Here is a 26,109-nt window from a genome sequence, read left to right as displayed (position 1 = left end):
CCCCTTCTCATTTGCCAAGCGTTTTTACCTAATATATAGTGGAAGTAAAAAGCTAATGGTAGCCCTAACCGGTTTGGCTCAGTGGATAGAGCGTCGGCCTGTGGACTGAAAGGTCCCAGGTTCGATTCTGGCCAAGGGCATGTACCTTGGTTGCGGGCACATCCCCAATGGGAGGTGTGCAGGAGGCAGCTGATGGATGTTTCTCTCTCATCAGTATTTCTAACTCTCTATCCCTCTCCTTTCCTCTCTGTGAAAAATCAATAAAATATATTTTTTAAAAAAATTAAAAAAAAAGCTAATGGTAACACATAGAATAAAATAGAACCAATAAAAGTTTTGTTCATTGTGGCTAGCTTATTTCACTTAGCATAATGTTTTCAAGATTCATCTATGTTGTAGATAATTATATTTTTAAATTGAACCTTTCTCATGAGTGAGAAATCCTGCAATATGTAATCTTTTATATAATGAAAAGCGGTTGAATCTTTTCCCATGAATACTCAACTCATGTCTTTTGTGCATTCCTCCTAGCCAAGAACAGAAATACCTCTACATTTATTCAAATATTTGTGTCCATTAGTAGCATTTTGGTTGTCCTTATATAGATTTTGCATAGGTGTGTTAAATAAAACTGGTTTTTAAATTGACATATAAATAAAAACTAATAGTTGAACATCATTTCTAAATTACTGTCATCCTCTCAATCTGTAAAATTGGAAGTTTCATTAAAATTCCACAAGGTGGCAGATTGGTTCCAATATATCTGGCTAGTGAGTTCATTAAAAAGAGAGTGAGTTCAAATAATCAGTTATTTAAATACATTCTAGATATTCCCAGTATTGGTATCCCCAAATATAAAAAAGCTTTCTAAGTCAACACAACAAATCTATGAGTATTTTCTCCAAGAAACAGCTTTACAAATGATGGTTAATTTTGTAAATCAGTTCAAAAAGCTTATCATTAAATTAGCTATAGAATTTTTTTTTAAAGTTTCATAAAAGTTTTAATATATTTTATTGACTTTTTACAGAGAGGAAGGGAGAGGGATAGAGAGTTAGAAACATCGATGAGAGAGAAACATCGACCAGCTGCCTCCTGCACACCCCCTACTGGGGATGTGCCCACAACCAAGATACATGCCCTTGACCAGAATCGAACCTGGGGCCTTTTAGTCCACAGGCCGACGCTCTATCCACTGAGCCAAACTGGTTAGGCTAGCTATACAATTTTACATTTACAGTAAACGAGACTTAAGAGGTAATTTAATTATATAATTCTTACCCAATGCAAATATCTTTATCCTTGGCGTCAAAAACCCCACAGAAGTGGGAATTTAAAATGATACAGTCACTATGGCAAATGGTATGGCAGTTCCTCAAGTTAATAAACATATAATTATATATGGCTCAGCAATTCCACTTCTGGGTAAAGAACTGAAGCAGAGACTCAGATACCTGTATACAGTATTATTCACAATAGCCAAAAGGTGGAAGCAACCCTTCACCATCAATAGACAAGTGGATAAATAGAACGTAGTTTATACAGTGGAATGAATATTATTCAGCCTCAAATAGGAAGGAGATTCTGACACATGCTACAACATGGGTGAACGTTACAGACATTATACTAAGTCAATATCCAGACTCAAAAGGACAAATATTGTATGATTCCACTTATATGATGCACCTAGAACACTTAAATATAGAATGTCCCCTCCCCCAAAAAAGTATACACACTTTAACAGCTGGTAGTTCAATTTTGAAAATGAAATGTATTTTAATAAACACTGCCTTTATAATTTTTCAAAGTGTATGTATACATTTTTGGAACACCCTATACATAGAGACAGAAAGTAGAATTGTGGTTACCACGGACTGGGGTAGGGACATTATTGTTCACTGGGACAGAGGTTCAGTATGGGATGATGAATGAGTTCTGGAGATGGTGGTGATGGTTGTACATGTGAGTGGATATAATGCCACTGAATTTTTTTTCTTTTTAATCTGTTGGTATAGTGTAGTAATAGGTTTTCTGATTAACCATTCTTGCATTCCTGGGAACACCTTACTTGATCATAATATACTAAGGGCCCAGTGCATGAATTTGTGCATCTTGAAAGGAACTGTGGGCCGTGAGGCTGCTGTGGGCACAGAGGCAGGTCTCGGCCCATCCTCGGTGCCCCCGCCTGGACTCTCCTGCCACAGCCCCCAGTCCCCCGTCTGCCCCTGTCTACTCACTCCCACACCAATCGCTCCATGTCGTCAGCCAGTGCAAGTGGTGGCTGCTGCCCCAATCGCCCCTCTGGAGCAGGGGGAGATGGAGAAGCCCCGAGTTGCACCTGCTGATGGCGCCTTGCGATTGGGGCTGGCGCTGGGCACTGGCAGCAGGTGCAAGCGCTGGGGCAGGACCGTGGCATGAGGGAGCAAAGAATTTTCAGTAACCACCAGAGGCTCGCCCCAATGACAGTGATCAGCACCCCGTCTTGGTCTGGTGCCCCTGCTCACCTGCTCCACCATCCTGCAGCGGCCAATGCCCGCCATGTTCTGCACCCTGCCATCTGCTGCTGATCTGCGTGCGCCCCCTGGTGGTCAGCACAGGTCATAGCGACGGGTTGTTCAGTCTATTTGCATATTAGGGTTATATATAGAGATTATTTTTTTAATTAATTGATTTCTTAGAGGGAGAGTAAGAGAGAGAGAAACACCAATCTGTTGCCTCCCGCACACCCGACTGGGACTGAGCCCACAAACTGGGCACGTGACCTAAGAATTGAACCAGCAACATTTCGGCACACAGGATGACATTCAACTGAGCCACATGGGTCAGGGTGATCATAACATTATATACTGTTGAGCTTGATTTGCTAGATATAAGAATTGTAAATTGTAAATTCTATGTTCATTTTTTTTCATTTGTATCCTGTGAGATTTTATGAAGTTCTGGGACTTTATCCAACTCGAAGCTGCAAGTTAGCTGTTACTGTTTTGTGGGTAATGGCAGAAGACATGAGATTCCTGGGACACAAAAAACTTGCTCTCTCCCTCTCTGAAATCAACAAAAATATATTTTTAAAAAAACTGATCAGGATACGGAGGAACTGGAAAGTTCAAACTCAAAAGCCCGAGGGCCCCCCAGCTCTGACAGGGCCTGGGTTTCAGGCACATCCCCTCACTCTGCCCTCCAACCTTGGTGGACCAGGCCATGGCTCCCCAGATGTCCTTTCACTGTATGGACAGGACAGGGAGTGGCAGCTGGTCTGGTCTGGAGCCTACATCCCATAGGCCACACAGAGTCAGGAGAACAGGAGCCAGAAATGAGACTCATTCATCCACTCTTCCAAGTTTACTGAGTATCTGCCCATCAAGCACCAGGCAGGATTCCAGGGGCAAGTAGGTCCTGTCCCAGCCTCCTGGAGCCTGCACTTTAGTGTTGATGGGCGGTGGTGGTAAGACAATGTACAAGCATGTAAATTATATTGAATATTAGCATAGATAAAATAACATAAAGGAACAGATACCTCACCAAAAAATATGCATGAATGACAAAAAAATTAAAATATGCTCAACATCATTAGTCTTGTTCAATTATTTCTGATTCTCTTTAGAATATAGGATATTAACGTCTCTTCTTTAGCTTAAGGCTCTGGTTGTTAAAAAAAAAAAAAAGAAAAAAGGGGGATAACGTGGAACAAACCGTGGACTGATTATTTTTTGAGGTGTCCTTTGAAGAAAACCTAGTATCTCAAATTCACAGAAATGGAAAGTAGAATGGTGGCTACTAGGGGCTGTGGGAGGAGGACATATGTTGTTTAATGGATATATTGTTTCAGTTCTGCAAGGTGAAAAGATTCTGGAGATCCATTGTACAAAAATGTAAATATACTTAAAATTACTGAACCATCCTATATAATAAAAGGGAAATATGCAAATAGACCCAACAGCAGAGCAACCACTCAAAGCATAATATGCTAATGATATGCTAATGCTATTCAACCACTTGCTATGATGTGTACTGACTACCAGGGGGCAGATGCTCCAACCAGTAGGTTAGCTTGCTGCTGGGGTCTGGCTGATCGGGACTGAGTGAGATGGGCCAGACATGCCCTGAAGCCCTTGTGCGGACCCTCCCTGGCCCGATCATGCACCGATGGGGTCCCTCAGCCTGGCCTGCACCCTCTCGCAATCCAGGACCCCTCGGGGGATGTCGGAGAGTCGGTTTCAGCCCGATCCCACAGGCCACTCCCCTTGGGAGGGCGCCAGATGCAGGGCTCATGGCTGGCGAGTGCTGCTGAGGCAGCACAAGCCTCTCCTGATCAGGACTGACTGGGCGGCAGGCACAGTGGGGCCGGGATGAATGGGGGCGGCAGGTGGGAACTGAAGGCGGCATTGGACTGCAGGTTTCGGCCTGAGCCCTGCATGCCACCCAGAGGGGCCCCACCCATACACGAATTCGTGCACTGGACCTCTAGTATATTTTAAAATGCTCAAGATGGTTAAAAGAAGTATCAGACATTTAATATCAAGATGACATGGGGATTTTATTTTGTAGAAAAGTAACATCTAAAGAATTCCACAGACAGCCCTAGGATGTCTAAAGTACTATACTGTATATAAACATGTCATAGTGAAAACACTGAAGCACTGAAAGATACCAAAGTACTTCCTGAATCCAGAAGTCAAAATCAACTCAGTATGGTTTTAACGTCCTTTTCTCAAAGTCCTAATACGCTGACATTTGGTAAACCAGGTAACTATCCAATTATAACTTTGGGCAATACATAACTTGGTGATGTCTAAATCTTCTGTCAATACAGAAACTTGCTCACACTCATCTAGTATATCTCCACACAAATATTTTAAAATTTAAATTTCTTGGTCAAGTGGTATAGTGTTTGAATTAATTATATTTAGATGTTTCCATTATAAAGTTAAATGTACAACTAAATTAGTAAAAAGTGCTTACTATGGTTTTATGGGAACATTAATACTCTGACAAAAATGTTTACACATGTGCTCTATACTAATATTGCCTTTTTAATTTAAATCTAAATTTTCCTTCTATTTTACAAACACTTGTGTGATTTTTTTAAAAATAAATTTATGCCTTCTTAATCCTCACATATTTTTTGTCCCTCCTTATTTCTTAACTTAAATTCAGTACAAGCTTTATTGGCATCTTAGGCTTCGTGAGTATTCTTACTCCTGAACATGAGCAGTTCTATGGAGTCCTAAAATCCAGCATGGGAATTACTGTTAAATTAGTTCTAGAAAAAAACATTAAAGACATTTTTCTTGAAATATGCAGAACATTCATGCCAAATCTCTTGTTTACAATAGACTGGTAAAACCGGTAAATTGCATATATAGATTATATTCCCCAAATAGAATAACTTAAATATTAAAATGTACCTTTAGGTTACCACCATAACTGACCTTATAAGCATAACAAATGGCAATATTCCATACAAAAATCACAAAATCCACTTACTTTAAATGCTGAATATCACAGTAACTACTCTCATTTCCCTATGACCTATTCAAACTATAGACAGCATTTTTTTAAGCTACTCTACCATTTATACCCTAATTAGAAATTTATACGGAACACAATTTTATGTTCAAATATGGAAATAAGCAACATTATTCCAAATCCCAAAAGCATCCCAGCATTCTGTAAAAGGAAATATCCCCAGCGGCTACATCCATGGTCACTAGCATCATTGTGCAGCATCTCAGGTACCTTAGAGAAGAAAAAAAAAAAGAGCAACTTTAAGTTTTCAAAACTACAGATTAGTTTTTATAAGCCTTTGCAGGATAGTTTATTTGTACTATATGTAGCTGGATATACGGAGTCAATTCCTTAAAACAAGACCACATACATACTGATTCTCGCTAATGTCACATAGCATTTCCTAGCAGTTTAATTAATAATGATTATTTACCATCTGCTTAGCAAGTCAAATTTATATTGGTCCCATTTGCTCCTGCTTCATGCCTGTATCAGAACAGAATATAACCTATGGCTTATCTGAGTTCAGATATATGAAAACCTTACACTATATAAAATAAAATTTTAGTGCCCTGGCCCATGTGGCTTGGTTGGTTGAGCGTTGTCCCATGCACCAGGAGGTCCTGGGTTTAATTCCTGGTCAGGGCACATGCCCAGGTTGTGGGCTTGAGCTCCAGTAGGGGACGTGCAGGAGGCAGCTGATCAATGATTCTCTCTCATCAATGTTTCTCTCTCCCTCTTCTTTCCTCTCTCTCAAATCAATAAAAACATTTAAATCAGAATGGGGTAGATATTTCTCTGTATCCTCAGACACATTAAGCAGGATAAGAATGTGCTTGTGATCAACAATTCAGAAAGATAAACTCTAAAGGAACTATATTTTATATTCTACCTTGTTGAGTATAGGATGACTTATCACTACTGCATTCAATCTAAAGCCTTTTTAAAAATAAGGTTTCCCTTAAGTTTCTCTATTTTATTGCTAGTCAATACTATAATTTGACATCGTAAAAACTTACCATATCAACCAGAGCAACATACATGAATAAGCCAGCAGTAAGTGCAAATATCCACATAGAAACATTTTCAGCATAATGACCAATGAAAATTCCTGTTGCCATTCCAAGATATGCCAGCATGGCTGACAAAGCATTATAAAGAACAGCCTGCTTAACAGTCATGCCAGCCTTTAGTAAAACAGCAAAGTCACCTTTAACGAAAACAAAAAAGGGATTAAGTAATTGAAAAATCATTTTAAAAACACATACCTAAGTCTTTGCCCTGGAAAGTTCTTAATAGTGGTTAGAGCGTTGGCCCATGGACTGGAGCAGCGGTTGCCAACCTTCCGGACCTCAAGGGCCACCAGTGGTCTGCGGACCACCATTTGGTGACTGCTGGACTGGAGGATCTCTGGTTCCATTCCCAGTCAAGGGCACAAACCTGGGTTGCATGTTGGATCCCCGGCCCTGGTCGGGCACGTACAGGAGGCAACCAATTGATGTGTCTCTCACATCTGTTTCTCTCTCTCCGTCCCCCCCACTTCTACTCTCTCTAAAAATCAATCGAAAAAAATACCCTTGGGTGAGGATTAACCAAAACAACAAACAAACCAAACAAAAACAACAACATATACCCAAAAGACTTCACAGATTTAAGAAATTACCTAAATTTTTTTTAGAAATTATCTAATTTTTAAGAGGAAAACAACAGTGTAAATCACTCTAACACCTCTATACACTAAGATTTTTTTATCCAAAGTTTTTCTGAATGCTCCCACTTGGTTAATGAGTGATACAAACCTACTATTACTATGCTCTTACACTGTCTTTAAGGAGCTTATAATTGGCCATAAACTGGAGGACCATGGAGAACACACATGAAATGATCAGCAAATGATAAAGGCAATTTATAATTAAGAGCTAAAGAGTCTAATGTTCTAGTTATACAAGGAGAAAATGAGATACATTAAGACGGGAATACTTAAGGCTTCATGGAGCATGAAGGATCCAGAACAGAACATAAACCAGATGTTGATTATAAGCACTGAGCAGGCAAGTGGGAGGCCTTCTGAGTGGCAGAACACATGCCAAGGAATGGAGTGAAAATAGTGTCACGGTGTGTGCAAATATGTGTTTATGGGGAAAAAACAAGGACATGACCGGATCCAGAATAACTTTGGGAAGGGGTTTTTCTTCAGCTCCAAAGAGATTCTCTCTGTTAAGGGAAGATGACTCATTTGATTCCCGTGGTCTAATTCATACTGTGTGTATGAAGAAATGACCACTGAGGTGTCAGTATGCTGGCATAAAGCTATAAACATATAAAATTTCTCACAATAATCCTATGGATTAAGTACGACTCTTATTCCCAATTTACAGAAGAAAAAACTGAGGCAAAGAGTGGTTAAGTACTCGTTCAAGGTCACAGCACGAATAAGATGCAAAACGGGGACACAAACCTGGACAGTCTGGCTCCCAAGTCCTTGAAGCCACGCTGCTTCTTGTTGCAATTTAAAAAGCACAGTGTAAGTAAACAGTCCTAACTCTTGAGAACCTCTGAGGTTGGAAATCACCACATTAAAGCACAGAACCGTAACTAAGTGTTCATTATGATAATCAAAAATCATCAAGAACAGATTAAAAGGTTTTCAGTCAGCCTTGTTAAGAAGGCAAAAAAAGGAACACTTAAGCAAAATTTCATCCAAGATGAGTTTCTAAAAAAAAAAAAAAAAAATCTTACCAGCATACAAAATGAGGTAAAAGAAATAAAACGGATTCTGGTTGTGAATAAACAGAACTTTCCCAACTGCACTCTGTATCTTTGTAAGTAACCCTAGATTACATTCAATTAAGTTTAACTTTCCAATGGAGCACATGCTGGTATGATTAAAAAGGGACAGTTCCACTATGCATTATAAAAACCTGAGAAGTAATTGCTACCGCATCAAACACTTATTTAAAAATATAAAATAAACTGATTTAAAAGGTTTAGAAAAAACTCATCAGTCAAGAGTACAAATTGTTTTACTGGCCTCAGAGGAATTCACTACGTAATCAGACTTATTTACATTCATTCTTTCACTGTCTCATAAAAAGAGTCTAAGACAAATAGCTCTCCTCCTTTTAAAAGCTAACATATTATACAACTGGTCATGTATAAACCATGACTTAGTATTTGAGTATTATCTGTTGCTCAGGCTGTGCATAATACATAGAGGGGGAAGAACACCAGGCTCCCAGGGAGCCAAGGCCTGGGTTCATCTCAAACAGCACTATCTCCTTGGGCAAGTAGTTCACCTTGCCAGGCCTCAGCTGCCTAATTTATAGCTATTTCCATGGTTCCTTTTAGAACTAAGTTACTAAAATTGTAAGTACGTATTCTATAATCTCCTATTTGTGGTATAACAATTTAATAGCAAAAACTCTATAGTTCTTTGGATAGAGATTGGTAACTGAACTTATCAGATATAGAATCCTTTATAGCATGAAAGAAAAGCTGATAGAACAGATTCTTTTACTTTAATAAATACTGTTTATATTGCAGATAAGAGAACTTAAATGAATAGGGGACAAAACTCACACATGCTCCAAACACATTGGAACCTGATCTTAAGACCTTGCAAATTAAAACAACTTTTGGTAGTTACAATATAGGTAAATGGAGAAAGCACCGCTCTTTTCACTTTATTATTTCACTGTCAAAGTAGCCAAAGAAACAACATTTTGATAATCAACCAATAAGAGGCAAATATGTAGATGTGTACCAATTGCTAGGCCATCGCTGAAATTGTGCAGGCCATCGCCCATTATCACCATCCATGCCAGTGTGGCAATGCCAGCATCTTTCAGCTCCTCCCGAGAGTAGCGCTGACTGTGACTGTGGGGGTGGTGGTTTTGGTGGTGGTGGTGATGAAGAATATGATGGTAGTCATGATGGTGGTGAATGAGATCATCTGACTGGCCCAGTGTATCATGGAAATGCGAGTGGCATTTATTCTTGCACCCTTTGGGTACATATTCATTATAGACTTCCTGTGGATGTGCATGGGCTATCATGACCTCTTCTTCTTCCAAGATTGCTGGCTGCTGAGAATCAAAGTGGGAGTGCTCCTGTGAGTCTGCTCGTAAATAGCTTTCAGGCCCTGGGTATAAACAAAAAGGACACATTTCAAACATTTCCACTGACAATTAAGGTAAAAAAGATCTTAAAATGGAGCAACTCTCCCCCATATACCTGAAGGTCTAAACATTAGAGTATTATTTTTTTAATATATTTTTTATTGCTTTCAGAGAGGAAGGGAGAGGGAGAGATAGAAACATCAATGATGAGAGAGAGAGAATCATTGATCGGCTGCCTCCTGCACGCCTCCTACTAGGGATCGAGCATGCAACCCGGGCATGTGCTCTTGACCGGAATCAAACCTGGGACCCTTCAGTTGCAGGCCAACACTCTATCCACTGAGCCAAAACCAGCTAAGGCCATTCGAGTATTACTGATGAAAAAAACATTAATAGGTTTTAATGAATTTTAAAAATTAAATGGTCTCACATATTAAGAATAGATTTTAAACATTAACCTTCAATAACTACTCCTCAGATCCTCCCTTAATTTCTTCTGCATCCTTATAAATAACCTACTCACTGGCAATTAAAAAATGTATGAGTCAAAAAAAAAAAAAAAAGAGGGACATGGTTCCATCCCTTCCATAAGTCCAAAAAGAGCAATGAGTTCTCTCCAACCCTCAGATTCATAAGGACTTACGATCATCTGCGTCTACTTTCTCCTCATTTGTTGAAAGTTGAGATTCATACTTGGACAACCGCTTCTTAATCTCCTCGTCATCATCATTTTCAGTTTTTTTCTGATTCTAACATAGCAAGGGAAAGAAATACTTTAATGGGGATCGAGCCAGTGACCCAGGCATGTGCCCTTGACCAGAATCGAACCCGGGGACCCAGCGGTCCGCAGGCCAATGCTCTATCCAGTGAGCCAAACCAGCCAGGGCGGAAATAAATACTTTAAAATAGCTGGTTTGCTTATGCATACAACTTTAAATAGACACTTAAACAAAAGATACAGAAAAAACCTGCAGAGTAACAAACCTTCATTGGAATAAAGGCCACCTAAAAGGACAAGGCCTGCATTTAACTTGCACAGGACCCAGCAATGTGTCCTAGGCACAGTAACTGTTCAAAAGGTGAAGAATCAGTGCCTCAGTAATATGAAATGTAGAAGAATCACATTCATCTTTATGAATGTCCCCGAGGTCATCTACTCTAAGTGTGGTCTTACGTAAGCAGCACAGCATCCCCTGGGAGCTTGTTTGAAATGCACAATCTCAGACCTAATGAATCAGATGGGGATTTTAACTAGATCCCCGTGACTCACATACACATTAAAATTGAGCTCTGCCTCAGGTTATCAATTTAGAACCAGCTAGAGAGCATTTTCTTCAGACATTTAGTAATCTGCTAACCAATGCTAGGTTTTCTCCATCTCTCTTTTGTATGCTGAAAATCCGTACTTCCCATAATTTTTACATCCTAAAACTATACTGTGACACTGCTATGTATTTATTATTATAACTAAAATACTTTTCATATAATATAACACCATTAACAGGCTTTCCCTTTTGAAACAAATCTCAGCCTTGAATTTATAATTAGGGTTTTAACCACTATGCTTGAGGTACTGTTCCTATCTCTGAGCCCAAGCAAAAGGTCACTGTTTAAACCAGCGGTCGCCAACCTTTCGGACCTCACGGACCACCAGTTGGCGACCACTGGTTTAAACAATGGTACTAACTTATATAGAAGATAATATTCAAAATACTAAAAATGTCACACAAAAATTACATTTATTTGTAGTACCTTTGAATATGACTTAAACAATCACTATTATACCTAAGATTTCATTCTAGTTCTGACAGTGTATAAGATATCTGTACATTCTTAGGTTTGTGGATGAAAAAGAGGCTCTATAATAAATCTGACAAGTGCAGTGACTGAAAGTAACCTCACAGGATAATTGATCTGATCATAAATTTCTAACTGGGAAGGTTATGGTCTATAACTTCCCTCGTGAACTGTTACCTTTGCCTTAAGTAAGCCCTGTTCATTGTTTTTGTACATCTGCTAACACACCTTTGAAATGCCTCTTTTTCATTCCCTTTAGGAATGGAACCAGAACCACCTCAGGAGAGCACATAATCTTGTCAACCATCCTGTATTGAATCACAGATATTTCCTGGCCTTGCTCTTTCACTTCAAGTAATCTTCCTTACTTCCCTCCTTAATTCCAAATGCATAAAAGAAATTGCGAGCTCTCATTCTGGGAAGCATTGTTCTCAGTCTGATGAGATCCTGCTCCCAGGCATGTCCTGTTTGGCTCAAATAAATTCTGATAAACTCATAAAAATGTTCACAGTTTTGTATGTTCTTACGTCAACAGGTTGTAAGAGTTTTTAAAGGCAAGCACACACACAAATCTTTATACCTACCCTTAACACAATACCTCAAACAGAGGAAGTATTTAAATATCTGTGAACATAAACAATTCAGGGTATTTTAAATAACTTCACTTGATGCTTCATTTCTTGTTGGGCAATGACTCTCTCTCGAGAACTTACAGATCTTAATGAATTCCTTTATTCCTTAAGTATTAAGGGCCTATAATGTTCCCTTGCTAAGCGCTGGCAATACACGTAAAATAAGAAACAAAGGGTCTCTGTTCTCACAGAGCTTATCACCTACAGGGAAGGCGGAGGCTTTACACAGATAATGATTACACGATTCTTTGATTGCATTTACAAAGAAAAAACACAGAGTGCTCTCAGAGTGTATAACAAGACAATACCACGTCTCAGGACAGGCTTCCTCCAGAAAGTGATATTTGTACCAAGACCTAAAGATGAGCAGGGGTTTGCTGGGGAAGGGTGAGAGAGACAGTATCCCAGGCAGGGAGAATAGCATGTAGGAGGGCCAGGAAGGGGCCAGCCCATCTTTAACAGAAACAAGGACAAGGTGGTTGGGGCCTAGTAGGTTAGAGACAGGGTGGCTAGAGATAAGGCTGGGCAGCTGAGGAGACCAGACAATGCAAACTGGTTATACTGTAAGAGTTGTGGCTTTGTCCTACAAGCAATGAGAAATCACTAATGGAGGGATTTTAAGTAGTGGAGTCCAACCTCATTAGATTTTCATTTAAACAAATCACTCTGCCTGGATTAGAAGACAAAATAATGTCAACATGTCCATTAGGAGGCAACTATTGTCACCCAGGGGGGAGATAAGGATGGCATGGACTAGAATTGCAAGGAAGATGGAGAGAAATGGAAAAATTCTAGATATATTTAATATAACTAGGTTGAACATGAGGAGGGAGATGTCATTGATGATTCTCAGATTTCCAGCATGAACAAAAACCTTTACTGGCGGAAAGTTTGATGTTGAACTGTTTTAACTCTCTAACTACTAGTATATCAAGTATGAAATGTAAACCTAATTTTAATAGAGATTTCAGATTGTCATAGATGGCAAGTAACCTAAAACTATGATATAAAGGGGTGCAGGATGGATGTCTTAAGGAAAATCCTAGGTAAAATGTTCTGTTATGGGTCTAAAGAGCTCTAAATACCATGTAATGAATAGCTTTTTTTTCTTTTTAAAGAACCAAATGAGATTAAATAAGATCTGGATGTCTTTGAAAAGAGACACTCAATCTAAAAAGAAAGGACAATGTTGGCAAAACTCCCATCTAGAAATTATGTTTACCTGCTGTTTAATGTTTCTTTACATTCAACAACTATTTTTTTTTAAATAATCTCTTATGTGCCAGTCACTATTCTAGGAATTGGAGATGTAGCAGTGAACAAGACAAAGAGGTCCTGGCTCTTAAGAGCTTACATTCTAGTAGAAGCTATTTTAGTTTAGAATAGGGATTATCAAACTTTGACTACAATCCACAGTAATATATACATAGTAATATATATATATATATATATACACTATACTGTAGTATTTTTTTAAAGCATATTTTTATTGATTTCAGAGAGAAGGTAGAGACAGAAACATCAATGATGAGAGAGAATCATTGATCAGCTCCCTCCTGCATGCCCCTCTCTGGGGATGTGCCTTGACCAAAGAACCACAACTTTCTGGCTCATAGGTTGATGCTCAACCACTGAGCCACGCCAGCCAGGCTATTGTTGTATTTAAAAACATGGATACAAGATCGATTTCACACTCACTAATAGGTTACAAGCTAGAGTTTGAAAAATACTATTCTGTATTAAATCATAGAGAATCTATCATGTTAAAGTGTCAGATTAAACAAAAGTTATCTTTAACTAAAATTTAAAAACTAAATTGAAATTATAATGCTCAGCCTGGCTGGTGTGGCTGAGTGTTGACCAGGAGGTCACAGCTCAATTCCTGGTCAGGGGGCGTTTCAGAAGCAGCCTATTGATGATTCTCTCTCATCATTGATTTTTCTCTCTATCCCTCTCTCTTCCTCTCTGAAATCAATAAAAAATATATTTAAAAAATTATGTTCAATACATTATGGAATTTGAAACAGAAAAAAGGTAAAACCAACCAACAAACCCCCAATCCTATTCCCCCCCAAAACTAAAAATGACCTTTTATTTTTTTTACTTTTTAAATATATTTTTATTGATTTCAGAGAGGAAGGGAGAGGGAATAGAAATATCCAATGATGAGAGAGAATCATTGATTGGGTGCCTCTTGCACGCCCCCTACTGGGGATTGAGCCCACAAGCTGGGCATGTGCTCTTGACCGGAATTGAACCCAGGACCCTTCAGTCTGCAGGCCTATACTCTGTCCACTGAGCCAAACCGGCTTAGGACACCTTTTATTTTTTTAAGTTAAGAAAAATTCCAGGTGGGTTTGGGGGACTGGGTGGAAAAGGTGAAGGAAGTAAGAAGTACAAATTGGCAGTTACAAAATGTCATTGAGGACATAAAGTACAGCACAGGAAATGTAGTTAATAATATTGTAATAACTGTGTATGGTGCCAGGTGGGTATGAGAATTATCGGGGATCACTTTGTAAATTATATAATTATCTAACCATTATGCTGTATACCTGAAACTAACATAAAATAATACTAATATAAAATAATACTGAATGTTAACTTTAATTAAGAAAAAAAAGTGTCAAAAAGCCTGGGAAGATCACACAAAAATGTAATAATGGTTGTATTAGAGTGGTGCACTACAGGAAAATCCTATGTAATAAAACCCTAATATGCAAATCGACCAGATGGCTGGTGTATGATGTGCACTGACCACCAGGGGGCAGATGCTCAACGCAGGGGCTGCCCCCTGGTGGTAAGTATGCTTTTACAGGGGGAGCGCTGCTCAGCCAGAAGCTGGGCTCACACTGGCGAGCGCAGCGGTGGTGGCAGGAGCCTCTCCTGCCTCCGCTGCAGGAAGGCGGTAAGGAGCGAGGGGTCTCAGACTGTGAGAGTTATGTCTGACTGCCTGCTTAGGGAGCTGGCCTAAGCTGGCAGTCGGAGATCCCCTTAGAGGTCCCAGACTGTGAGGACTGTGAGAGGGTGCTGGCTGGGCTGAGGGACCCCACCGCCCCAGTGCACGTAACTTTGTGCACCGGGCCTCTAGTATTTTTCTCAAAAATTTTCCAAAAGTTTTCTAATGAGCATGTTTTATTTTGATACTTTATTCTAAAAATAAATTAAAGAAATGTTTTCCAGAAAGATTAATTCCAGAGAACATAAAGAAATAGGATATTGCCTCAAACCAGTCCAAGACCAATGGGAACACAGATGATAATTTCCTGAATTAAGAATGAATAAAATGCCCTGGCCGGTTTTTCTCAGTGGTTAGAGCACTGGTCTGCAGATCACAGGGTTGAGGTTCGATTCACGGGCAAGGGCACGCACCTCAGTTGCAGGCTTGATCCCCGGCCCAGCCCGGTCGGGGCATGTGTGGGAGGCAACCAACTGATGTGTCTCTCTCAGAATGATGTTTCTCTTTCTCTTTTTCTCCTCCCCTCCTCTCTCTAAAAAAAAAAAAAATCAATGGAAAAAATATCCTTGGGTGAGGATAAAAATAAAAAAATAATGAATAAGTTATTCTTATTTCACTTCTTTCCTCTAAATTTAGGTCCAGCAAAGAGAAGATCCAAGATTTGCACTTTGAAAAAACACCCCCCCCCCAAAAAAAGTATAAAAGCAAACAAAACCAAAGCACAACAAAGGGAAAAAAAAAAAAAAGATTTGCAATTTGAGATTTTTGTGAATGTAAACTCCGTAAGGGGAAATATTCCCAGGACTGAGTAGAAGGCTGCTTTCCTTTCATACAAGCACTTGTTTCCCACAGTGAGCTCTATGTTCAGTGAGAATAACTCTGCTAGTTTTCAAATGTCCTTATGAGTTATAGCTGTTATTGTAACTATACAATTTAATTACCTATTGCTCAAACTATGTGATGATGGTGAGAATAGTTACTTCTATGAAAACTTAAGTTGAATGCATTTGAAAGTCAAAGACAAGTTGCTTTAAAAAAAGGGCTATCAAATTATGTAAAGTGACTACTGTCTACAATTTTTAAAATTTCTGAAATCTAAATTCTATACCCAAACTATCCTTACAAGTATGTAACCTCTGGCTCAACTATAGACAAACCAAAACTGAAGATTGTAGATGAAGCATCATTGCTGTAGAAAAAAAAAATCATCACACAGAATCTAACTCTAAGATAATCTTGGTCAACATCAGGAGTATACAAATGTTCTAAGTTAAATTAAAATGTCCAAGATATGCACATGTAATTTTTAAGAGTCCCCACTGGAAAAAAATAAAAAGTCTCCACTAGGTTAGTCTTTAGAGTGACTTGCCTGGTCACATCAGATAAGAGGCAAATAACCACAGGCAACTCAAAGTTATTTTTACCAGAAATAAAGAGTCTACTGTTTGGTGCTGGAAGCCAACTCCAGCATGTCATAATTGCAAGAGTTTCATCAAAAGGTTGATGGAACTTGGGGACTCAACAAGGGCTGAGTCACATATGTTGTCACCTGTTAGGAATGGCTGAGGACATTTCCCCAAACCTGAAAAGGATGATTGCTTGCTGCCAGACAGCTCAGGGCATCTTAATCTACATGTTATTGCCTCCTACTGGCCAAACACCTGAACAACCTTAGGCAAATTCTTCCAATCTGACAATGGATTTTTGTACCTAACCCTATCCTTTGAAGTATATATCTTCACCTTGCCTTAGGACAAATTGTGTTAATAAATAGCAAGGGATTCCCTGGCCGGTTTGGCTCACTGGATAGAGCGTCGGCCTGGGGACTGAGGGGTCCCAGGTTCGATTCCAGTCAAGGGCATGTACCTTGGTTGCGGGCACATTCCCAGTAGGGGTGTGCAGGAGGCAGCTGGTCGATGCTTCTCTCTCATCGATGTTTCTAATTCTCTATCCCTCTCCCTTCCTCTCTGTAAAAAGAAAACCAATAAAATAAAATAAAACTAAAAAAAAAACTAAAGAAATAGCAAGGGGTCCTGAGACAAAGAGAACTTAGTTTCTTTAGCTAGGCTCCTCTGACCCTCAAATGCCTTTCAAAATTATGTTTCATCTCTGGACTCTTTATTAAGTTACACACAGCCCTTCTCCAGATTGCTGAACCCTTCTAGATGCCGGAATAAGAACCCTGGTAGTTTGGCTTCATACTATTTTCTAGAGGAAATTTACAAAGGTCGTATCTGTGAAAGCCACATATCCTTTCAAAAAAAAACTGAATAACTAGCTACTGGGTGAATAATTAGAAGTTAATCACATAATCATAACTACCAATGAATATTAATGGTATATCCATGGTTTTTCTTAAACCACTTTACTGGGGTATGATTGAGATATAAACAGCTTTACATATTTGATGTATACTACTCAGAGAGTTTGGGGAAAAGTATATACCCATGAAACCATCAGGGCCATAATCATGAATCTTCTAATCTTCAAGGATCCACTTGTGCCCTATTTGGTCATTTATATAAATGTTTATCCTTGCCTTTCTAACCCTCTCATGAGTTTGAAGGTAATTCTGAAGATAGAGAACTCCAGCATTAGAAAGATACAGACTTGCTCTCCATTAATGTCTCTCAGAGCTAAAAGTATCTCAAAAATGCTCAACACCTCTCAAACAAAGATCATATACCCAGGACAAGCTCTGCTAACAGTCTAGTTAGAACACTACTCTAAATAAATGTTTGATGCATAGTAAGTACTTAGTATACTTTTTCTTACCTTTTTCTTCTTATCTTTAAATTGCTTGATCAATGTGAGTACATGTTCAACAAGAAACATTAAATACAAGCCTCCCAGAGCTGTTAGACCCTTCCATGTGGAATCAAAATAGGTACTTTCTTCTATGTTTTGAGAAGACAGATAACTGAACAGTGGCCCTCTCTTCATTTCCATTGCTGTTTCTTCATGGCTGTGACTATGGTGGTGACTTGCATGAGACTAAAAGCAAAAACAACATGTGTTTTATAAATTCACTAGTTTCACATGTCTGAAAAACTGGCTAAGATAAGGTCAAACTTGAAGTAATTCAGAATTGGGCAACTAAAAGGATACTTTGGAATGAGGGAAATTTAGGACATTAAATAACAGGGAACTGCCAGACTTAATAGGTCTGTAGAGTTTACTGCTTCCACTCCTCGCTGAAAAGCTCACACCACTGTCATCAGTGTGCTTACAAGAAGTCCAATCTGTGTAATGAGCCCTGGCAAGTACCTGATCCAGGGGCTCTGGCCAGTGGCCTGCAGGAATGCAGCAGAGACTATGTTACTTCATCTTAGGAAGTTGGGTGTGGCACATACACAGAGGACAGACTAGGCTTGGTGGTGGGGTTACAGGGTACACCCCATGTACATGTCACTTTGTGCAGCAGATATTCCTGAACATCTGCCATTTGATGGTCAGGGAGTTTGTCACAGCAAAACAGCTCCCTTTCACTACTGGAGAAAGCATGATGAGATATGTAGAACTCTAGGAATAACCCCCCCGCCTCACACATACCTGCAAATCTCTAAGGGAAATTTAAAAAATTAGATCCAAATATTTTCTACCTGCGCACCTACACCAAATATTTAATGGAAAAGTAAACTCACTTTACCAAACTTGCTTTACTTAAGAATTCACTCATGTCACCAAGTACAAATCTGTAAATACACACATTGACTCAACTCTGAAGAAAAACCCTCAAGTTTCTTGGGTAGACAGCCACATTTTTTATTTTTGTGGCAATTACACTAATATGTAAGCAGACAATTCACACTGTTGCAGACTGTCATAATACTAGCATCTGAGTAGAATCTGTCTCCTTTTATTAACTGGACCCCCAAAATTAAATTAGTCTTTATAAAGAAAAGCAAAAAAACACACCACACAATGTAGTAAGCTCAAGCACAGCTCTGGCTGGTGTGGCTCAGTTGATTGGAGAATTATCACATATACCAAAAGGTTGTGGGTTCGATTCCCAGACAGGGCACATATCCAGGTGGCGGGTTTGATCCCCGGTTGGGGCTTGTGCAGGAGACAGCCAATCAATGTTTCCCTTACATCGATGTTTCTCTCTCTCTCTCTCTCTCTCTCTCAAATCAATAATAATAATAAAAAGATCAAGCCTCAAAATGCAGCTTTTGGTTACCAAATATATTTTAAAGTCAACTCCTCTAAACCAAATTGCTTACCTTTATAAATATCAATACAAAGAATTCTAGTACAAATAAACAAAAAAGTATGTATATTTTCAATGTTGAATAATACAATACACTAATAGGACAAATTACCATACTTACATGTGGAAGAAGATGTAAAAAAGCATCACCACTCAATGTCCCAACAGCCAATGCCACAAGGAAACTCAGGAGAAACTTAAAAAACACCCGATTCATGAGAGGCACTAAAATAACACCCAGCAAAGACAGGAAACTGATGATGGAAATGGCTATAAAGCCACCAACCCAGGCTGTCAAACAAAAGAGCAAAGGTAAAAACATACAATTGATAAACTTTAAAAGAGAGACTTTGGAGTAGCATAAAGTAACTTATAACGTAGGCAGTCTTAAAGAAATACAAACTCAATAACCAACAAATGGGCTCAAATGAACAATTTGAGTGAACTCTCTAGGTAAAGAGCATAACCTAATGGAAAATCCTTCAGCTGGTAGTGAAAGAAGGGAAAGAAATGATAAAGATGAATTCTAGCTCATTTGGGAACTGAGCTTTCAGACTCCTGTAACACCTAAATTATGAAAGAGAAGAGGAATATGTTAAAGGAGAGAGAGAAAGAAAGGGAAAAAGAAAAAAAGGAAACTGAGAATTATTTCTTCAGTAAACAAAGCAATTATTTCTTCATTCTAGTTTTTGAGCACTGAAATTCTAGCCAGGGGTGAGGAACTTACAGCCGAGCCTTATAAGGTCTGGCCAGGGGTGAGTTTTTGAGCACTGAAATTCTAGCCAGGGGTGAGGAACTTACAGCTGAGCCTTATAAGGTCTGGCCATAGGTGAGAAAAGTCCAGTCAGACTTTAAAGGCCACCAGAGATGAGGACCGTCTCTAGAACATCCGGCCCTCAGGCTGTATAAGGCCTGTGAAATCATTTGGTCTAGCCCTACCAAGGCTAGGAGTTAAATGAGCAAATATAACAGGCTAATTTGTTTTTCATTCTTTATTGGTTAAAGTATTACATATGTCTCCTTTTCCCCCCATTGACCTCTCACCGGCCACTCCCACCCTCCACACATGCCCTCACCCCCCTAGTGTCTGTGTCCATTGGTTATGCTTATATGCATGCATACACGTCCTTTGGTTGCTCTCTTATCCCCCGCCTTCCCTCTGAGGTTTGAGGGTCTGTTTAATGCTTCTCTGTCTCTGGATCTATTTTTGTTTATCAGTTTATGTTGTTCATTATATTCCACAAATGAGTGAGGTCATGTGATATTTATCTTTCTCCGACTGGCTAATTTCGCTTAGCATAATGCTCTCCATGTCCATCCATGCTGTTATGAAAGGTAAGAGTTCCTTCTTTCTTACAGCAGCATAGTATTCCATTATGTAGATGTACCACTAGCAGGCTTATATTTAAGTTGATAATTCTGTATGGCCAGCAAATGATTTATAAATATCCAAATGGCCCTGGCAGAAAATAGGTTCCCTAACCCTGCTCTATACTATAGCACAGCTTATCCTGGTTTGATTTATTAATAACAGACCAGAGCCCTGGCTGGTTTGGCTCAGTGGATAGAGTGTCAGCCTGTGGATCAAAGGGTCCTGGGTTCGATTCCAGTCAAGGGCACGTACCTTGGTTGCAGGTTCAATCCCCAGTAGGGGGCGTGCAGGAGGCAGCCAATCAATGATTCCCCCTCATCATTGATGTTTCTCTTTCTCTCCCTTTCCCTTCCTCTCTGAAATCAATAAAAAGATATATTTAAAAAATAAATAAATAACAAACCAGAATTGGGCTCCTAAACAGCAGAGATGAACTCTGACCCTTCTTCCCAAACAGAGTGACAATATAAAAAGCCCAAATTTCAGATAGCCCTTGACACTTCATGACCTCAGGCAAGTTACAACCTATGTTTTACTCATTTATCTATTTTTTTTTAAAAGATAAGGCAAGTACCCCTTTTTAAAAGCACTCATTGGGTCTTTTGCTAATGACCCACGGAGCCCTCAAGAGAAAGGGCAAAGTAAACACCGCTTTTGGGTGAAGCAGCAGCATGTTGTGTTGTTTTGCTTCCATAGGTGGTGTGACAAGTTGTTAAAATAAAAAAAGATAAGGCAAGTTACAATCTAAGTTTTTTTTAGGGTCAGGCTAACATGCTTGCTTTTTTCATTCAAGGCAGAATGATCTCACTCATGTGGAATCTAATGAACAAAATAAACTGATGAGCAAAATAGATCCAGAGACATAGAAGCATGAACAGACTGAGGAATCTAAGAAGGAAGGAGGGGTGGTGGGGTAGGTGGGGAGAGGATAACCCGGGAATTTATATGCATAGCTCATGGACACAGACAATAGTGTGGTGAAGGCCTGGGAGGGGCGGGTGCAGGGTGGAGGGGATCAATGAGAAAAAAAAAGGGGGGACATATGTAATACTTTCAATAATAAAGATAAAATTAAAAAGAGATGTTATATTTGAATATGCTAAAAGTGAATAGGTTTTTGTAAATATAAAGAACACTAACAACATAAATGTATCTACTGGAAATTATTTTTACATAAAAAAACTCAATTCTACCTATTTGTAAAGAATAGGTCTTTGGAGGGATTTCAGCTTTCTTTTCACTCGTTGTATGAATCAGACACGATCTAGCATCAATTTGATTGATGATGGCTGGGCAGAGATAGTTGAACTCCATTTCATTCAGCAGAACCTGGATGCCCATGCCATGTGATGTGAGCAGCTTTGACGCATTGAAACACTAAAGAAAACAAAGCAGTGAAAAGCACCAAAAGGCATTCCCATTAGATAATCCAAAAAAGTTGTTTGATGACACAATACCCTTTCCTTACTGAAGCTGCTTCTTAATTTTAGGTTAACACTAATTAAAATCAACTTTTGTTTTAAGTACTTTGGAATTTCTCAAACTACCTGGAGATATTATGTCATAATAGTGTTATCTCTCCTCTCTGCTTACTTCTAGGTAGAAAGTTACATCAGTCGCCTAGGGAGAAAGCCTTAAGTGAAATAAGCTTGAGGATAAATGAACATTCACAAGCCTGTTAACTCACTGTATAAACCTATTAAGGAAATGAGCTTTAATTTCGAGATGAGGGTCATTAGACATTGGCACATGTTATTTTAGTACCAACGCTACTTGGCCTAAACAAGTCCAAAACACGTCATTCTTACAACAATGACCATACTTGCAAAACTTAGTTCAGTTCTGACTAAACACTTGGCAAAATAATGCTCTACGAGAGACTATTAAAAGTATGTACATTACTCTCACATAGGGTAAAGTTGGTAATAAAAGCAAACCTATATTGGCAGGCAGCTGTTTCAACAATTTAATGAGATGACTAGTTTGAAGAGAATCTTCTGAGTAACCTAAGCTCCTTCTATTCCCCCAGAATTGGTGGTAGCAACTGTTTCTCATCGTCTGTAAAGTTATTTTAAACTCCACCAATTCTTGGTTAATAATACAAAGAACAAACTTTATTACCAGTGTCGCTAAGGGAATGACCATTCGTAGTAGTATCCCAGAATTAGAACAGTCATATGATGGCTTGCATGAAGTACTTAAGTTTTGCTTATTAACATGTATCAACTAACTCCTTGTTCTTGACATCTTTCAGTCAAGGCAAACTGAGTACAGCCTTGAAGTCTAATCTAGAAAAAACACATGAAATCAGAACTTCACTGCCCAGGCATTCACTTGTCCAGTATGTCATTCTTGGCAGCAGTTCCAATGACTCCACTAATCATTACAATCCCTCTGCAAGGAGGTATTAACGTTCTTGAATTCTTCAACCCCTTCAACCACACCTTTCCCTAAAACATGGATTCTAACTCCTACATTTTCCACCTCCCATTTTCTACTTTTTATTAATAATACTCGCCTTCCAAAAATAACTTTGATATCTGCTTTCTATACTTAATTTTAAATTCTATATAGAAAAGTTTTAGCCCAGCTGGCATGGCTCAGTGGTTGAGCATCAACCTATGAACCAGGAGGTCACGGCTCAATTCCCAGTCAGGGCACATGCCCACGTTGTGGCTCAACCCCCAGCGTGGGGTGTGCAGAAGGCAGCCGATCAATGATTTTCTCTCATCATTGATGTTTCTATCTCTCTCTCGTCCTTCCTTTCTAAAAGCAATAAAAATATATTTTAAAAAAAGTTTTGAAGGCAGCACTATTCTTACTATCCTCCAAGTTTTTTTTCTTTTTTAAATCAGAAATGATTACAACATGGTAGGGACACTTTAGGCCAAGTGCCTTGCTGAGAAATTCCGTTTTCAGTAACTTAACCATTTTATTTTTACTTTAAACTCCTTACAACTAGAGATAGAATGGCAATGACAAAATAGACAAGCAGGCATATTGATTAAAATAAGAACAGCCTTTATCTTACCTCCTGAGTATTTGCATTTGTGTTTCTGGAATACATAAACTCCTTTCTGGGCTCACTCACAGATTCATTTGTTTTTCTTCTAGAGGGCCGGCTCATCCGGCTCTTTTCTGTAATACTGGGTGGAGTGGAACTACTCACATCTTTAGGGAGCTTTCCAGGTTTTGGAGTTTCTATTGTCTCCAGAAAATGAGTTCCTTCAGAGACAGCATTATATACAGTTGAGGTCACTTCACTAGCACCAACACCATCTTTGATTAAAATATTCCTTCTACTATTGGCATGTTCTGATCGGCGAGATCCTTTCCCCGGGTTGTTTCTAGTGTCTTTACTGGAACTATCAGAGTCAAGGTCTGGGCAAAGAGCTTTCCGATTATTTTTACCGGAAGCAGCATGATTACGGTGAGAGTGATGCTCATGGTCGGAGTGATGCTCATGGTCAGAGTGATGCTCATGGTCGGAGTGATGCTCATGGTCAGAGTGATGCTCATGGTCAGAGTGATGCTCATGGTCATGGTGTAAATGAACTCTTTTAATCTTATCTATGCCTATATTCTGAAGTAACTTTCTGAACCCTTCAACTGACAAAGAATTATTTTCTCCATAGCGATGGAAAAGCTGCTGTAGATGATGTCGCTGGGTGGTAACTGCCAAATCAACATCAATGCCAGATTCCCAGTTTGGAATTTTCTCAGTGGTCTGAGGGAGAGCAGTTGCTGATTCTACTTCATGAAGGAGATTTGTGACTGACAGAGTGAAGGTCAGGATGAAGATTAAGGGTAAACTCCTCGCCATTGCACCTTCCTAGAGAAGACAGAGAAAAGAAATTTTGTCTTCACTTCTATAATAATTTGAATTAAAAAATCTCCTGCTAAACACTGATGTCTAACTCAAACAATCAAGGTCTATAAAACCTCATTTAGTGTGGCCAGTGCAGTGTTAGGTACTGTGAAAATACACAAACAAGTGTCCTAGGCTCTACCCTTGCATTACCAAAACAAGAGAAATAACTGGAGAACTGTTGAGTGTTAAGATTCAGTAATTAGCACTATACAAGCAATAGTAACTCAGACACTGGAGAGATCCATGTGGCCACAACTATATTGGCAACTCCTCACTGTGTTGAGAACAATGATTTAAAACAAAACTTACCTCTACCATCGCCATTTCATAAAACATTATTTTAACATCAAAAGGAGTAGATACAGCAATATCAGAATTATTGACAGTTAAAATTTTTCTTAAACTATATACAAATCAATTTAAGGCTTCTTTCCCCAAGAGCACTCTTCAAAGTCACCCAATTACGCCTCGGGATATGTTCTATGCATCCTCAAGTAGATGTGTAATTAAACCACACAGATGGGATCTTTTTTTTCCTATTCAAAAATGACATCGTTCCAGGTTAGTACATATAGACTGACCCCATGCTTTAGATGACGGCATAATAATTAAGCTCCTTAAGTTAAACTTCATTTGATCACAGATCATCACTCATCCAGACAAAGGTGTTTGGAGATAGAAATTGAGTTGAGCCTTGAAAAGCAGAATTCAGTTAAGCCGAGGAAGGTACAAGTCCATAGATGTGGATAGACTGGTATCTCAGGAACCAGTCAGTCGTCACCAAACTCTGGAGCGAGAGAGCAAGGGCCTGGGGCGACCTAGCTCTACCGCTTTCGGCTGCTTCTCCTTGCACCAGGAAAAGCGGGCAGTACCCATGTCCAGGGTGACTGGGGAAACCACATGAACGGTTACATGGGAGCGCATGTTCCCAAACAATGTCGGCGGTGTTGTACAGCTGCTGATCAAGCCGGGAGCAGTGAAAATGGAAGTACCTAAGGACCATAGGGATAGGCTCCTGAAAGAACAATCTTTCGGACCTGAAGTTTTAATAGGCAAACGAGAACCATTAAGAAATCATTCGCAGGCAAGGAGCGGGGTGGGTTGGGACAAGCACAGACAGAAGCGCTCGGGGGCAACTCCGCGCCTTTCTCCCGCGAGGATGCTGAAGGCGACCGAGGACCCGCGGGCGGACCTTCTTCCCTGCAAGTCCGCGAGTGTTGTCGGAAAAAAGCATAAAGAAAGGGCCGGGAGAGAGGCCAGTGGAGAAAAAGGGAAAGAGGGCAGATCACTATTTCCAAGGGTTTTTTATTGTTAATACACGTCCCTACCTTCGAGTAGGAGATTAATAATACTGTTTCCCCAGAAAGTCCTCCGTTGGACTCCTAAGCCCATCTGGGCATCCTACACTGGGAAGTCCGACCCTCGCGGCCTGAGGGGCTCCCCTTTCTGCAGCCCCCGCCCGAACCTGCGGGACTCACCTCTCCGCGGCCTCGCAGTTCCACGTTCCGGCCCCGCGTGCAGGTTCAGTTCCCCACAAGCGGTCCGGAGGGCTCGGAACCGGCCCGTGCTTCTCTCTCTGTCTCGAAACCTCTACAGGGCACGGGGAAGCGGCAAGCTCATCGGCCCGGACGCCCCTCGG

At 39.7% G+C, this 26,109-nt stretch overlaps 1 protein-coding gene and 1 long non-coding RNA gene across 2 annotated transcripts in view; one reads left to right on the top strand and one right to left on the bottom strand.

Annotated features, from left to right (window-relative positions):
* LOC106726295 overlaps window positions 1–11,925 on the top strand; it is a 14,143-nt gene extending 2,218 nt beyond the window's left edge. The window contains exon 2 of the long non-coding RNA XR_001362344.1: window positions 11,683–11,925. This is a non-coding gene — a long non-coding RNA (uncharacterized LOC106726295). The remainder of the gene's footprint in view (window positions 1–11,682) is intronic.
* Window positions 4,519–26,103, bottom strand: SLC39A6 (solute carrier family 39 (zinc transporter), member 6). Its single transcript, XM_014540591.1, has 9 exons — window positions 25,949–26,103; window positions 23,631–24,431; window positions 21,793–21,976; window positions 19,349–19,518; window positions 17,790–18,008; window positions 10,270–10,375; window positions 9,272–9,649; window positions 6,528–6,718; window positions 4,519–5,739 (listed from the first exon to the last, which is right to left on the bottom strand). Exons 2-9 carry the CDS (start codon window positions 24,420–24,422, stop codon window positions 5,587–5,589), a joined length of 2,193 nt encoding a protein of 730 aa, XP_014396077.1. The 5' UTR covers window positions 24,423–24,431; window positions 25,949–26,103; the 3' UTR covers window positions 4,519–5,586.
* Between the last annotated feature and the right edge of the window lie 6 nt (window positions 26,104–26,109).

This window comes from Myotis brandtii, unplaced genomic scaffold (genome assembly GCF_000412655.1).
Source record: "Myotis brandtii unplaced genomic scaffold, ASM41265v1 scaffold248, whole genome shotgun sequence".
NCBI lineage: Eukaryota > Metazoa > Chordata > Mammalia > Chiroptera > Vespertilionidae > Myotis > Myotis brandtii.
Note: the sequence above shows the minus strand (reverse complement) of the source record. Positions and strands in the feature narration are given on the sequence as shown.